This window comes from Nycticebus coucang, chromosome 11, assembly GCF_027406575.1.
Source record: "Nycticebus coucang isolate mNycCou1 chromosome 11, mNycCou1.pri, whole genome shotgun sequence".
NCBI classification, from domain to species: domain Eukaryota; kingdom Metazoa; phylum Chordata; class Mammalia; order Primates; family Lorisidae; genus Nycticebus; species Nycticebus coucang.
This window is the reverse complement of record NC_069790.1, coordinates 45,920,784-45,938,171: the sequence shown is the minus strand read 5'-3', so window position 1 is coordinate 45,938,171 and position 17,388 is coordinate 45,920,784. Positions and strand designations below refer to the sequence as shown.

Sequence of the window (17,388 nt, the reverse complement as noted above, 5' to 3'; positions counted from 1 at the left end):
AAAGGGCCAAATTATACATGATGTATATGTATAGAACAATCATTGAGATCACAGTTTACATACATATTCTGAAATTAGAGTACGTTTTTATTGTAGGATTAAACGTGAATAAGTATTGATTTTGGTACATGGATTTTTCGATGACTGTCCAATTTAGAGAAACAAGCTGTGACCTGTGTAGTCTTGGAAAATGGGTCACTGGGGTGATCATCGTTTAGCAATCTTCCTGTGCTCATCATGAAATACTTTAATAGGTTTATTTTGGCTTAATATTCAGGATTTTTTTCTAAAGCATTTTGCTAGACTCTTAAAAAAAAAATGGTTGTTCCTTTACGATATTGACAGATGGAAAAAATTCATGTTCCTGGCTGGAATCTTTTAACATGCTATTTAGAGATATCATAATAGCATTTACTTATTTTATTTTTTCTAGGTAAGTGTAGAACAACATATCCTGCTTTCAGTATTTTCTCCATATGCAAAAAAAAAAAAAAACACAAAACAAAACAAAAAACTTTGCAACTTTCAATCTTTAAATCTTCTTTCAAACAATCCAATCACATTTACAGGAGTGTCCAAAATGAGATGATGGATAGCATCAGTGCCAGCACTATGTCATATGGCAACTTCCTCAAATTCTTCAACAGTTTGTAAATAATTTTCCATTTCACCAAAAGTTACAAAAGTTTCCACAGTTGTCCTTAGCAAGCTGAAGCTTACTCTTCATTTGTCAATGTGCATAAAAGCTGCTTAGAGCATAGCATGGCATAAGCTATTTTTTAAGCAATAAATGGTTTGACTCATCTATTTTGTCCTGAAATGCTATCTGTAGTTAACTGCATTGCTTATAAATGGTCATAGTAAATTCAGCATGAAAGAGAATATTACAGAAAAGACAGCAGCAAAAGCATTAGCATTATCTAATATTTATATATGTTATCAACATAACACAGCAGTAAAAGGTTTAAATGCATATCAATGGGTACCATGTCTAAAAATTACTATAGTACCTATTTAGTGTATTGGATATTTTTCTTAAAGAGTGCTTGCTGTAACTAGAACAGCATAATATGTGATTTAGTACAGTTAATTCTTATTGATTAAATAATGTATTTATGTACTGAAGGAAGTGAAAAGGAGACAGATTTTTGATTCATTGTGAGTCCAGATTTAAATGAATATTCCAAAGGACCATGACATGTCATTATTTAACCGAAATGGGCTTCAAAATATTTAAAAGACGGTATGATTTGTATCTAAACAGCAAGGTGGCACCATACATACAATGCTACTGGCCTATGACTCCGTTTGGAGCCAGAGTCCAAAATTGTGCCCCTCATTTACAGTCATGGTGATTGTTCAACTTCAGAGAGAATTACCCATTTTATGGTTATCCTCTGTGAGTCATATATAAAGCAAAACAAAACAGAAATGCAATCGCTAAATACCTTTTTACAAGAGGTGCAAAAACAGTCATTTCTAACAATTAAACTGCCATTTACAGTAGATTGGGTTTTCTTTGTACACCTGCAGAGACTCAGAAACGATGGGGGAAAATGCCCAAGGCAAATAGTCTCCAAGCAGTGGATATTTACACAATTCAAAATTAACTGTACCATAGATACCCAAAGAAAATAAACATTATCTTATGTTGTATGAAATCAAATAGACATGATCTAGCTTTGTCATACTTAAAACCTGTAGGACCCTACCCCAAGCTTAAGTAAAAGTAATCCCTAAATCCATCTGCCCACTCACCCATTATCTTTCCTGTTACACAGAATAAACGTTTAGATTACTCCCACCACCCTCAAATAAAGTGCGCAGTCCATGGCAGACCATAGAATAATGCAACAGGAAAAGCCCCTTTTGTGTATTATTATTTAAAAATAAAATACAAACAACAAAAATAAAACAAAGATTGAAGAGAATTCGGCAATTCTCTGTATCTTGCAAAAAAAGGAAAAGCCCAAGGACGCCCTGCTGGACTGTCTCTGGCGTTAATACACGTAGCCTTCATTGTAGGGGTGGGGGTTGCAGCAGCCCCCTTCGGGCATGTAGGCCATGCTCTCATCAAAGTGAGACAGAGGCACCGTGTCCTCCTCGTTGATGTGACGTTCCATGTCTGTCTTCAGCAGCGGGCGCTGATTATCGGGAAAGGCCATGGAGAAAAGGGCTTCTGGATCGCACACGAATTTGTAGACATATCTCTCTCCAGCCACCTGATGACATCACGGAAAGGATGGGGAAAGACAGGGAAGGGAAAAAACAAAAACATGGCTTACTGGGGCTCTCTGGTATATCGTTATCTAATGGATAAAAACAACAACAGAGAACAACCAAGTATTAGCATATCCATATATTGTTTTTGAAAAGTCTGAACAGCTGAACATTTTAAAATAAACTGGAGTTCAATGAAGGGAAATGCAAAATATCGACCTTGAGTAATAATTCATTCATTCCAGGCGTAGCTAGAAAGCTCTGAAGTTTGCTTGTTTTACTAGACATAACAAACCTTAAAAGAAAAATGTGCTTTGTTTCAAGATCAGACTAGTAATTCAGTGATTCACAGAGTAAAGTTTTTTTTTTTGGCACTGTGTATTCTCACCTCAAAAAGACACATAGCCTTCTTTACATGAAAGATGGTTGGAGAGGAAAGCATCCTGGGTCCACCACTTTTAAAAATGAAGACATGATACATTAGACGAGAGTTAAGGATGTGTGTAAAGTGTCAAAGAGAAGTAAGAGGTGTAAAAAGAGTGAAAGGAATTTAAAATACACAATGCATTGGGAGGAAATGAGAGAAATGTGACAACTCCCTGGAACAAAAGAGAAGTCGTGTAATTTGGAGGGAATGACATACCCCAAACTTAAATTCTGAAGAGTGATGTTTCTCTAGAAAATTACAAACGATTGAGTGAGACAAATATGCCTTCTGTTAATACACAAGGCAGAGATGCTCAAAAAACAGGGGCAAGGGGGTGGCTGGTGGACAAAAATACTGTAGTCTCTTGTGTTCGCTTTGACAGTAATTGTGCGTGTGGAATCAGGAATTCTACAAAGCAGAAAATTACTCAGAACTTCCCGATCGCTTACATCAAAAAGGTGCTGCTACTTGATTTGTGACATGGGAGAACAATCCCTGGTTTATAAAGGGTGCCAAAAAATGCATACACATTTAAAGAAAGGGAAATTTGTGATACTCAAGTCACCGTTGACTTCTGCTATTACAGGAGGTGCTCAGCTCAGCGTGACTTGAATTCGTCTTTTGTTATCAGTATATACTGAATATTATAATTTTAACACAGTTTTTTACTTTCTTAAGTGTATCCCCCTTTTTTGGCACCCATTGATGTAAGTTAGGGGAAAAGGAATGATGACCAAAGAGCATTGCTTTGGACTCAAATTTATAACTTTTTTTTTTTTTTCCCTGAGCTTAAGGAGGAGAAATCACTTTAGAGAATTCAAATAATCTGAATATTCCCAAGTTTGAAAATATCAAGTAGTTTTTATGAGTTTGGATATATTTTCTTAAACTATCCCTAATCTCTTCCCCCCCCAACACATTTTTTTTTTCTTTCTTTAGTGAAATGGAGAAATAAATGGCTCCTCCGTGAGCCTATTGTAAGGCTGATACGGTGAGTCTCTGGCACAGTATACAGGGAACAGAGAAAGAAGTCTGGCGTAAGTTTATCTACTTTAGTTCTTTACATGATGGAAATTCAGTTGTTAAAGGTGAAACAGTGAAATTGCCATAAAAATAAAAAGAGGCAATATCAGAAACAAAGCTGAGGAAATAAATCCTAGCTTTCCTTTTATTTCTTCTCTGTTGGAGATATTTTGAGAGAGCAAACAAAAATTAGTGGCATAACCTGCTTTATTTTGTTTGGGGCTGCTGAAGGTTTGTTTAGGTACAGAAGCTCTTTTGTCCAACCTGTTGCTATTGGCTATAATTAAAAATGATGTGATAAATGAATTAAACTGTATAACAGGCGTTGAGATTATGAAATCTCTTAAGGACTCTGCCTTTATTCACTTCTTCCATTTTCCTTTTGAATAAACACTTTTAAGGTGAATATTATACGTATTGCACTATGTTAAATGCTGCAGAGCTTAGAACCAAGACTGATAACCAACCATGGAAATGATGTCTTCCATTGTCAGATATACAATCATAATGTGAAAAATGCTATATATTAAGTTTGTCTAAATAGTAACACTGAGATAGAACAAACAGGAATTTTGCAGGGGAGATGAATACAAAGTAAACAAGGATGTAGCTTTTGAGCTTGCTTTCAGTGGCTGAATAAATTTTGTTTTGACTTTTACAATTTCAGAAGTTATATACAAGGAAATTGGATCTTAAGTTAGAAATTACATATTAAGCAAAAAGAAATAATAGCCTATAATTATACCATTCAGAATATAACTGTTAAAATATTGGTATATATTTTTGTAGGCATTTCTCAATTTTGAAATGGAAATATGCACGTGCATTGTCTGTAAGTATAATAGGCATTACTTCACTGTTTCTTATTTCTTTCATAACTACTGACAATTATTACCAGTTTTTCATTTTTTTTCCAGTTTTTCATTTTTTAAAATGTTTAGACTCACTTATTTTTATTTTATTCTCTAGCCTTTTAATTTAATTCTTTTGTATATACCACACAAGACTACGAATAGTTCTGAGTCAATGAACAAATGTGGTTATATAACTATTTTCCTCTTTATATTGAAATATAACATTTTATATTGTAGTTTTTTTAATACCTAAAAGGAGGGCATCATTTACCTCTTGAACGACTATACTAGAATTTATTTAACCATCAGAATGGTAAAACATTCTTTTTCTAGTGCCATTCTAATGGGCAGGGCACTCTAGAAAGAACGTGGGTAGCCCAGTACAGTGGAGTACTCTGTAGTCTCTCTGTAGGCTGAGGCAGGAGGATTGTTGGAGCCCAGGAACTCAGGCCATCCTAGGCAATAGAATGAGACCCCCTTCTCTAAAATAATAAAAATAAAGAAATATTAAAAAAGGAAGATTGTGAGTGGTGCACTGGGGGGATCATGGGTGTGTCAGGGAACAGCAAATAGAACAGCCTGGGCAATATAATGAGAGACCCCTCTCTAAAATAATAAAATTAAGAAATATAAAAATAAAAATAAAATATATAAAATAATATAAAAATAAAAATAAAGAAATATAAAAAAGGAAGAATGTGAGTGGTGCACTAGGGGGATCATGGGTGTGTCAGGGAGCAGCAAATAGAATGTGAAGAAGAATAAACTTGTAAGGGGCCTTGACTGCTGTGCAAGTGACAGGTCTTAATTCTTGCACATTTGACTATTAAATGACCTGCCCTTTCTTACACATTATACAGTGATACTGTAAAAGATGTGTCACCCATAGCATTTCATTTTCCTCCATGAACTGACAAATGAGTTGTATACGGTTCCCTTTGGCAGTTATAGTCTAATAGGGAAAATGTAACGATCAACACTTTTATCTATAGTTCAGTATCGATGTCATTGTTTGATAGCATTTTGCCTTATTGATTTATTAAAATAAGAGAGTACATAAATGGGAGATGGGATAAGAGGATAAGTGGGAATGGGGAAGGGGTGGCCGCTTGAGATTATTTAACACCCAGTGTGACATCTTGGAGATACCCTGTCAGCCACTCTGTCTAAAAGTTGAGGTGTAATTAATTATCTTATAATAATTTTTGGCTCTCTACCAATGGTGCCTTACATAAAAGACTTAAGGGCAGGATACACAGCCAAATTCGCCTTGGCTTACACTGCCTTCAAGATGTGAGTTGCAGGAAGAGTTACCATGGATTGGAGATGTTTATTGTGTCAGGTACAATGCCTAACATCTCAAGTACATTATGTTTTATTTCATAATAATAATGATAGCAACTTTGACGAAATACAAATATTTCCATTGAGTTCAAGAAGGTGATCCCATGGGAAGTAAGCGTTCAAACCTTAGTCATGACAGCACTGTCTTTTCCACTGTGCAATACTGCCCAGGGAAACTGCCAAGCACCTTCGGGGACAGCCCTGTTGAGGTACACCTACATTAAGTGAAAATGAGGATTTGGCTGGGCGCGGTGGCTCACGCCTGTAATCCCAGCACTGTGGGAGGCTGAGGAGGGAGAATCGCTTGAGCTCAGGAGTTCGAGACTCGCCTGAGCAACAGTGAGACCCTGACTGGTGAAAAAAATGGAAAAACCCAGCCGGGCGCCGCGGCCAGCGCCTGTAATCCCAGCAGCAGGGTGCCCGCAGCCCGAGTCTGAGGTTGTGGTGAGCTACCACGCCCACTGCACTCTGCTCAGGGGCATAGGGTGGGACCCTGTCTCAACAACAAAAAAAAAAAAAAAAAAAAGAAAGAAAATGAGGATTTGGCTATAAATGGCTATGTTGGGTGAGAGAAATGGAAGAATTTAAAATGACCCCCGGGCTGAGATGGAAAAGACAGGAGGAGCATGTAGCATGTAGAAATAGTGACTTGTTTTGAAAGCAAGATTCAGAAAACTGCAAGCAACTGGCAATCTCTTCAGCCTTCTCTTGTAAGGATTTTTGAAGTTTCACACGTCTGAGGTCACAGCATCTAGAGCACTGATTCCCTCTGTTCTAGGAAACTCAACACTGCCATTTTCCCCTGTTCAGTTACGTCCCATGTAGCAATTAGTCTATCTGTTCTTGGTACATCTATGGTGCCATAAAAATATGCCACAGGCTATCGCATGTGACTATGTTTACAAATCCCCAAATAAACAAAGGATATATAATAAAACTATAATATTCCAGTGGATAAATCATAAACGTGGTTAGCAGTCAAGGCAATTAGATTTGAAAACACTTGTAAGACTGAAGAGTACAATAAACACGAAGATCCAAATGTTTTATCTTTACTTATTCATCTAGTCATTCTTTTCTGTAAAATTTTATATTTTATTATAAGTATAATTCACTTGTTTTATTTCTTCTTTTTCCAAAAAAAGTCACTTTCAAATATTACAGGAAGTTCATTTGACACAAAATACATTGAACTTCGTTTTACCAACCAAAGTACATAAATATTCTTTTTTAATAAGTGGTTTAGGATGTTAAACTGTCAGATGATACAACGAGGCAAGATTTCAGGCAAGGAAAAAAAATGTTTGTACAAATGAGAACAAGAAATGTCTAAATGTTTTGAGAATGAGACCAAGAAAAAAAAGTAAGATTTAAGCTAGTCTAAGCTTCTTTATTTTTATTAGACTCTATAAATAAAAGCACTTCAAAATTCTGTAACTGTGGAGAATGCAGCAAAATAACAACTTTTGGAGATATATAGATGCAATATTAATACTGAAACCACCATTTTTTAAACCACGCAAGTATAGTAGAAACTTCCAGAAAGCCAATTATTTTGCACATAGATTACACATTTATCTACAATGTCCATGAATTTATAAATAGAAAGTCCTATAATACCAAAAGCAAGAGCTAAGCATTTGTTAAAATGAGTGAAAACCTTGCTTCAGCAAGGCAATGATATGTGGCTTTTAAAGTATGACGCACAGATTAATGTGCAACATTTCAATGAATTTTAATGCTGTATTAGCTGCTCACCTTTTGCATAATTCCCTTCTCATAGTAATAGCGGAGAGAACGGCTGAGTTTATCATAGTTCATAGCTGGCCTGTTTTTCTGAATGCCCCAACGCCGGGCCACCTGCCACCAAAAGAGAATTACATTGTAGTGTTAAGTATGAATTAGGCAGTGTATTTCATAAAAATTAATTAGTTAACTACTTCCAAACCCATCAAAACATGCCCAAATCAAAGATATAAGTAATGTATCAAACACTATTGTAATCTGAATTTCCCGTGTCCTGGTTTGCTTTTTAAATCAGGCATGCAGTGATCATTATGAAACATCACAATAGAATTCTTTGTCACTATTGTTTTGGATAGAAAATTAAATGGAAATAAGGGAATGTGTTTACAATAGGAATAAACAGGCTGCCATTCACCAAAATGAGGCAAGTTTTCTGTTCTGTGATAAGCTGTTTTTAAATTCTTCATTTTTAGAACAAAAACTATACATTGAGAACAGTTGTGTGATCCCTTTGTAAAGGTGTTTTGTTGAGGTTATGACAAATCAAAGAAAAATGATACCGTGTTTCAATAATATATAAATGGGTGAACAGTGGCACTATATGAGGCAGAGGACATGGTATACAAATTAATAAACTAAACCATCAATAATTTTTATTGCCTGAAACAGCATCAGAATAAAACTGTAGCCAATATTCACTGGAGAATTAAACATGCATTTAGAGAACTGTAATTGGTTGCTAAAAATAAGAACAAAGTAGAAAAGGTCACTACCTATGAGTCCACATACAAACATTGCTAAAGCAGAATGTCTACTTTGTTGTTTAGTAAAAAATTCTTATTATGTGTCTTCGAAGGAGCAGTGTTATCTGATTATGGCAGAGTTCTTCAATAAAACTTTTTGGAAAACCTCCTTCTTCGATGTATGCAGTATATACAGTAGAACTTCTGCAAGTTGACCACCCAGGGTGCTGTGACAAACTGGTCCTGTCAATGTACAAAGGTGGTCAACATAAGGAACTAGGCCTCCTGTACTGACACATATGTGGTGCCTGTCTGGTCTACGAAAATTAGGTCAAGTTAAGGAGGTGGTCAATGTAGGAAGTTGAAGGTGGTTAACTATGGAGGTTCTACTAGATATCCCCACCTCATCACCACCCCAGGCAGGCTGGCGCATGATACAGCATAGTGTAGCCTGGTTTTGCTACTCCAGCTAAAGTCACTTACTCATTAATTTCCACTTTTTATTAGTCTGAGCAGAAACTGCAGCTGCCATACAAATAGAGACAACCCCAAGAGAGTATTATCTAATAGGGTTAGTGTGTTCCTTCATTTCCCTGAAATTCCAAGTCGTCACTATTGCACATCTACCAAAATAGAAGAATGCTTTCTCAAACAGATCGTTTTGTTTCTCTTCACTTTATTAGGAATAACCTGTCTCCAGGATTGTTTATTTTTTCTTTTGAAAACACAAATCCTTACTATTTTCTCTATTATTAATTTGTCTTTTCTGAATGAAAATAAAAAATATACTTTGGTCACATACATTAGTATGCTTTTTTAAGACTAGAAGGATGTGATATAACTGGGACAAGATTATAAATCCAAGCACACAATCCAAGCACAATCCAAGATTATAAATCCAAGCACACAGTGGCAGGTGGTACATCTTATTTGTCCAAAGATAAACTTTATTTTAATGTAAATGTTCTGAACAATAATGAAATAAGGGTGGGGTGGCAGTAAGAAATAGAAGCATTTTCTAAACAAAATGTCTTTCAAAAACGTAACAATGGACATCAGTGAATCTTTAATAGACATGGTAGTTGAAAAGAATGCAAACCTGAGGGGGTATGAAAATAAATTATTAATATCTCCTTAAATTGAACAACAACAATTTCTCAAAACTTATTCATTTATAAATGATTCTTTTCTAGAAACACCCCAGGATGCACCTAGAAAATAAAATATTTGCAACAAACTTTAAGAAAATAATGTGGAGGTCTCTAGGGGAGAGAAATATGATTTTTTAATGCCATAAACAGAGTTTGACTCTTATGATGCCAATTAATTCTCAGTATCATGGGTATTGGTAGACAGTTTAAAATAATGAAATGTATTCTTAGAGTTGTTTTAGTGTCATATTCCTTATACGTTGAAGGAAATGGGACATAGCAATATGCCTAGAGATAAAGACAAAATGTAAGTTTCAAATTGACAGGTAACATAAATAGTTCCCAGACCAGGTAGGTCACCCACCAACTAAGGAAGTCTACTCAACCTTCACATATGACCCAGTAATCATCACTGTACCCAGCACTACTCAAAGCCAAGGCATAATTTTCAATATGGAATGGGAGAGACGATAAGAATGCTTCCAGTGACTCAAGTGAAACCTTAGGGTGTTAGTGAGGGAGTAAAAAGAGGATGGCATTATGGCATTCACCATTATTGTCAAATGGAATAACTAGAATGTTCTAATAGTTCAAGCATTATTCAACTTCTGTTTAAAATCCATACTTGCATCTGATAACAGCAAACTGGGAAACCATGCTCGGAGCCTAACTATCAGACTTAACTGCTAAGTCTTCCAGCTTAAAAGACTTGCACTGAGATTTATAGATGCCTCACTTGGCTCACAATTATTTCCTGGAACAACTCCCCAAGGATTCATGATGAGGGAAAAAACAACATCTCTGATATCAAATATCTCAGAAAGAGAGATTTTAAAGATTATGTGTTTGCTAAAGTTATCCAAATACACCAAGCAGATAATGAGTGCAGGTCTAGAATCTCACTCAAATATCATTTTAGACATCAAGGTGAACCATACAGAAATGGAACCCAGGAGTAATTTCCACAAGATGGCTTGAGAAACATCTTTCATGTGTTGTGTGACACAGACAGCCAAGGAGCTGCGAGGCAGTAGACGGAAGAGAATGACCGTGGCCACAAAGGCTAAACAAATTTCGTGAACCCTTTCCAAAGATGAAATTTAAACAAGACACCACAGTCATTGCCTTGTGGAAATAACTGCAACAGTGAGCAATGCAGTAATCAGAAATGGGAGAGGTTTCATTCTGAACAAAAGCCTTAGGAGACATTCAGTCCTTATTGCCCAATTCCCACTGAGTTAGTTATTATTTGGAAATGGTCTACTGACTCGGAATTACCCAGTCCTTTTTTATTTTATAAGTCTGTTACAGAACAGTTGTCTGAATGTCAGTTTGTTGTATAGAACAGATGTATTTCTTCCCTGCACATAAAAATCACAGGAATTCAGAATTTGATGGAGCTTAATGGTCATCTGGTCAAATCTACTTATTCAAACTTGATCATCATAAAAGTCAACAGTGGCTCTATGAATAACTTAATCGCTTGCATAGAATTTTTAATCTTCTGACTGGTTCAAGAATTACCGACATAATTCAGTAATGTTCCCTATCTTAAGAAATATATGGCAAAAATTAAAATGCTATTTCTGCTCAGTTTATTTTAATTACAGGTGGAGAGAAGATAACTGTTTAACTGACACAAATCCCTGTTGAACATCCTCATTCTAGCACAAACTAACTCTTGCAGGGACTATTAACATCTTCCATGAGGTGAAGAACACACGTTCCCACCATGTTAAAGGCTTTCACATTACCTGGTTAAGTTTTTCTAGTCTTAGTTTGTTAGTGCTTCCACATTTTTTGTGGTTCTTTCACATCATTAAGTACATCTACAGAAAAACTAATTTTCTTTGACAGTTAAATTAAGCTGTAAACACATTATAAAATTAAAACACCCAAACACCATCCTAGATAATGGGTATTTTCAAATTCCGATATTAGCCCTAATTGTGTATGTCTGGTGCAGGACAAAGGAAATACTGAAAAGCTAAAACACTAGTGCTACTCAAATATTGATGTAAACTGAAGTCGATTTAAGTTAACCAGCTCCTCTTATTTTATAATTTTATGCATTCCAGAGTCAGATAATCTCTTAAATTTTAATGCACGATGTAACACTAGTTTCTGAATGTCAAATTAGGCCATATCACCTGATTATGACTGAATACATGGTTTCACAAAGACAGAAAATAAAAGATGGATGGGCCCAGTTGCCTAAGTTGTGGATGCCCAATGCATATGAAACTCATCACTTTGGGTTCAAAATTTTCTCAGCCTTACTGAATATTTATTCCCATATTACTGAGGATTAGATCCTATAGCATTATCAGGTATGTTAGCTCAAAATCTCCCATAGTTGTCATGGCTGATGTAAACTCAATTCAATTTTAATTGTGAGAAAAAAATTTCATGTAATAGTCAACTTTCTCGGAGGTCCAAAATGCTACTGATGAGTCAGAAAGGTCCAAAATGCTACTGACGAGTTGTACTATAGTAAACTTGTTACCCTTCACTCTAACTAGTCCTGGGAAGAATGGAACTGAACTGAGATATTCTTCATGGAAATCCTCCATTTGTATGCGGGGGAGTGGGATGGAGATGATTGCTGAACAATTGGTTCAAGTTGTGTTCCATTTATCCCTACAGTATTCTAGATATCTGAGTCCTTTCATTTTGGTGATGTCTTACAAACTAGGGCAACATTTTAAACTTCTTCTCAACTTTCCAATGGGTGTGCACAGTCCAGCTGACTTGAAACACATGCCATTGATAATCAAAGGGAAGTCACGATTTCATCAGGCCTATGTCTCAGAAGAGACACTTAAGGATTGAGAATTTTCCAGTGTGGCCCTTGCTTGCCTTCATCCCCTATAGATGTTGTTCCTACACACACTACTTTCTTGCACATGACTTTGGTCCCTAAAAGTTTCTCTCAGACCCTCTTGACAAAATCTAGATTGTCCAAATAATGACTGTTAATTTGAAAGAATAATTCCTCCATCTCCAGAACTAGCTGAATGCTAGAAGACACTCCTCCTTTTCTCAAAAGACCATGAACACTCCCCCCTACTTCTCTAACTTAGAACGCCCCTTTGGAAACTTCTCAAGTAGGCATTCTTGAATTAAGTCTTATGTTAATGAGGCTCTGATTGATACTCTTCAAAATCAAATCTGTAGGATTATATTCAACTGGAAGGAATATGCAATACATTGGTGATTTTAAATGTAGACATGCTTTCTCTCTGCATACATTCTAATTCAGAAAGTTTTCCTAAAGTTCTAAAATTAAAAAAATACATTTTTGGCATACTAATCAAATATATTAGTTTCTCTGTATTATAATGAAGCTGATTTTTCAGCTAAAATTAAAAAAATACATTTTTGGCATACTAATCAAATATATTAGTTTCTCTGTATTATAATGAAGCTGATTTTTCTACCTAAAATCTACTAAACTAACCTCTTCAGGCTCAATCAATTTAAATTCCATGCCTCGACCAGTCCAGGCAATGAAATGAGAATTTGAAGGGTCATCCAGAAGAGCTACCAAAAACTGCCAGAGCTGAAGCGATCCCCGCCGCTGGTATGTCGGTCCTTCCCGGTACATTCCTGGTTCCTGTTTGATGTCCCCTAAATAAAAAAGTTGCAAAGTGTCTTTTATTAGGCAAATTATATTATTTAAATAACATTTCATAAAAACAGCATTAACAGGGTTAAAACACAACCACTTTATGAGTTTCTATGAAATGTAATGCTACCATTAAACAGGAAGTTTAAAATAGTTAATGGCTGAATATGGAGCAGGAATCTGTACAACACACAGTGATATGTAACACATTTGGGTCAATATAAATGCACACAGGTGCAGAATAAATCATGTGTCAACATAAATGACCCACAGATGTCATTTGTTTATAAAACTTTTGTATAACTATCTTTTTAAAAATTGATTTCTTTAAAAAACACAGGATGCAGTCACACTTCTTTGTTGTTACTATTAACGCTATTACTCACTGCTCTAAGCAACAGTGAAGGGGAGTAATCAATTTTAGGTTCTGGGCAATTTATTTGTACAAATTATATTTGCAAACACCTCACTGACCTGCAAATGACAAACTACTAAAATTTTAATGCAAATATTTCAGAGCAAATGTAATAATATCTTCAGGTCTGAGTTATAGGAGAGAAGAGCAAGATGGCGGCCGAGTAACAGCTTCCCTGCATCTGGGCACCGTGAGTCTGGGGAGATAAGACTCCAGGCATCTCTGGCTGGTGGGATCTGCCTATAATCATCCTGTTGATGATACAGGGAGTCAGCAAGAGACTTCTGGATCCCAAGAGGAGGACAAAAAACAGTGAAAAACTGGTAAGTGATCACGTGTGTTCAATTGGTCTAATCCCGCCCGCAGCTGTAAGTACAGCAGCAGTGAGACTGCAAATGGGAAAGGCCTTACCTGTGAACTGTTTTGTTGTTTTTGGACTTGGCACTCAGTTGAACTGCCTTGGGGAGAGCTTGAGCAGGAGTGAGGAGAACTTTGGGCATTGTCTAGGGCCCCAGACTGAGCCACTGAGCCATACAGAGCTAATTGTGTTTGGCTGTGGGCCACAGGGACCCATTGTGAGAGAATTGCAGTGGCAAGCTCTACCCTCAGGGTCGCAGAGCAAGGATCAGGAGGGAGCTAGTAACCTAGTGACTGAACAGCCTAAAGGCAGGGACTGAGCCACCTTACAGCCTTAACCCTCAGGGGCAGAGTGAGACCGGTTTTGGCACACTGGGTAAGTGGATAGCCACTTCAGCAGTGATCCCAGCAACTAGCACTTTCCTGGGAAAGCTTCTGCTTAGCCAAGTTTAGAAGTTTAAAGTGCCCTTTAAGAGGACTGAAGAGAGATTTAGGGTGTCCACCCTGTGGGGTTTGAGAAATCAGCAGAGGCCTCCAGTCGTGTCAGCATTGTGATTAACATCTCATACCCGAGAAGACCACTTGTTGCCCAGACAATATTCAACAAGATATATATACTGCTTAGTTTTGGGTTGTTTTTGTTTGTTTGTTTGTTTTTTGTTTATTTTAATGTTGTTGTTGCTGTTTTTTTTTTTTTAATTTCAACATTTTCTGTACAGATTTTTCTTTTCTTTTTTTTCCTTCTTTTCTTTCTCCATTTTTCTAGTTTAAATACAATTTCCCATTGCTGCCTTTTTCAATAACTGCAACTTCCTTTTTTCTAGTGTTTACTACCCATATTATTTGGTTTTTCACCCAATTTTATCCCATAAAGTTTTCTGTTTGCTTGTTTTGGTTTGATTTATAGCATTTTTGTCTTTCCTCTCTACTTGGTGGAGGTGGAGTGTTGTGTCTGCTCAGGTTAGCAAAGAGCTGCTGACCTCAAGGGAACCACCCAAGCAGGCAACTCCAGAGGTTGGGGTTTTTTTAAGGTTGTGTCAAAGTACCCTACTGTACACCTATATTGCTCTGTCTCCCTCTTTCTGTGCCTCTCTTCTTTTTCTCATTATTACCTTTTATCCATGCCCTCTCCTTTCTCTGTTTTCTTTTTGTTCTTTCTTTCTTTCCTTTATCCCTTCTTGCCCTTCAACCTTCTCATCCTTCTGGTCCTATACCAAAAGAACTCATTGAAACCTTAGTCCACAGGCATGGGACCTTAAAGAGCAAGAGGAAGTGAAAGGAAAATTAGGGCAAGGAAACAGATAAAAGAAATCACTCATGAGGAAGAATCAGCAGAAAATTCTAGGCAACATGAAGAACCAGTCCAGAGCAACCCCTCCAAGGGACCATGAGGTAGCTACTACAGAGTATTCCACCTATAAAGAAATGTTAGGAATGACAGAAAGGGAATTTAGAATACACATGATGAAAACAATGAAGAAAATGATGGAAACAATGAAGGAAACTGCTAATAAAGCGTAAAATAACCAAAAAGAAATTCAAAAACAGAATCAAATAAGAGATGAACAATATGAAGAACACAGAAAGGATATAGCGGAGCTGAAGGAACTGAAGCAGTCAATTAGGGAACTCAAAGTTGTAATGGAAAGTATCAGCAACAGATTAGACCATGCAGAAGAAAGAATTTCGAACGTAGAGGACAAAGTTCTTGAGATAACTCAGATAGTAAAAGAGGCAGAAAAGAAGAGAGAGAAAGCAGAATGTTCACTGTCAGAATTATGGGACTTAATGAAGTGGTCCAACATATGAGTTATAGGAATCCCAGAAGAAGAAGAAGCATGCCCCAGAGGAATGGAAGCCATACTAGAGAATATTATAAATGAAAACTTCCCAAATATCACCAAAGATTCTGACACACTGCTTCCAGAGGGATATCGGACCCCAGGTGGCCTCAACTCTAACCGAACTTCTCCAAGACACATTGTGATGAACCTGTCCAAAGTCAAGACAAAAGAAAAGATTCTGAAAGCTGCCAGGAGTAAGCGCCAGTTGACCTACAGGGGCAAAGCCATCAGAGTGACAGCAGACCTCTCTAATGAAACTTTCCAAGCAAGAAGACAATGGTCATCTACCTTCAATGTACTTAAACACAACAATTTCCAGCCCAGAATTCTGTACCCTGCTAAGCTAACCTTTAAAACTGACGGAGAAATCAAATCATTTACGGATATACAAACATTGAGGAAATTCGCCACAACAAGACCAGCCCTACAGGAAATACTTAAACCTGATCTACACACTGACCATCACAATGGATCAGCAGCAAAGTAAGAACTCAGAAATTAAAGGACAGAACCTAACCTCCACACTGATGCAAAAGATAAAATTAAGCAATGGACTCTCACAAAACAAGATGAATAGAATACTACCACACTTATCAATTATCTCAATAAATGTGAATGGCTTGAATTCCCCACTGAAGAGACACAGATTGGCTGACTGGATTAAAAAACACAAGCCATCCATTTGCTGTCTGCAAGAAAAACACCTGGCTTCAAAAGACAAATTTAAACTCCGAGTCAAGAGTTGGAAGACAATTTTTCAGGCAAATGGAATTCAGAAGAAAAGCGGAGTTGCAATCTTATTTTCAGATATATGTGGATTTAAAGCAACTAAAGTCAAAAAAGACAAAGACGGTCAAGGGAAAAATACGACAACAAGATATTTCAATTCTAAAAATTTATGCACCCAATTTAAATGCTCCCAGATTCTTGAAACAGACCTTACTCAGTCTGAGCAATATGATATCCAATAATACCATAATAACAGGGGACTTTAACACTCTTCTTACAGAGCTGGACAGATCCTCTAAAAAGAAATTAAACAAAGATATAAGAGACCCTAGAACAACTGTGCTTGATAGACGCATATAGAACACTCTATCCCAAAGACAAAGAATATACATTCTTCTCATCACCCCATGGAACATTCTCCAAAATTGATCATATCCTGGGACACAAAACAAATATCAATAGAATAAAAAAAAATTGAAATTTTACCTTGTATCTTCTCAGACCCTAAGGCACTAAAGGTGGAACTCAACTCTAACAAAAATGTTTGACCCCACACAAAGGCATGAAAATTAAACAACCTTCTGTTAAATAACAGATGGGAGCAGGAAGAAATAAAACAGGAAATTATTAACGTCCTTGAGCTAACAACAATGAAGACACAAGCTACCAAACCCTGTGGGATACTGCAAAAGCAGTTTTGAGAAGAAAATTTATCGCTTTAGAAGCTATATTCGAAAACCAGAAAGAGAGCGCATCAACAAACTCACAAGCCATCTTATGTAATTGGAAAAAGAAGAATAATCTAAGCCTAAACCCAATAGAAGAAAAGAAATATCCAAAATCAAATCAGAGATCAATGAAATTGAAAACAAAAGAATCATTCAGAAAATTAATGAAACAAGGAGTT

At 36.5% G+C, this 17,388-nt stretch overlaps 1 protein-coding gene across 4 annotated transcripts in view; it reads right to left on the bottom strand.

Annotated features, from left to right (window-relative positions):
- Positions 1-300: 300 nt before the first annotated feature.
- Positions 301-17,388, bottom strand: part of ETV1 (ETS variant transcription factor 1) — a 97,710-nt gene continuing 80,622 nt past the window's right edge. For all 4 annotated transcript variants that reach the window (XM_053609556.1, XM_053609555.1, XM_053609557.1 and 1 more), the window contains 3 exons: positions 12,969-13,138; positions 7,627-7,728; positions 301-2,222 (listed from right to left, as the gene is read on the bottom strand). In XM_053609556.1, coding sequence (XP_053465531.1) covers positions 2,001-2,222; positions 7,627-7,728; positions 12,969-13,138 — 494 coding nt within the window. In that variant the 3' untranslated portion in view covers positions 301-2,000. The remainder of the gene's footprint in view (positions 2,223-7,626; positions 7,729-12,968; positions 13,139-17,388) is intronic.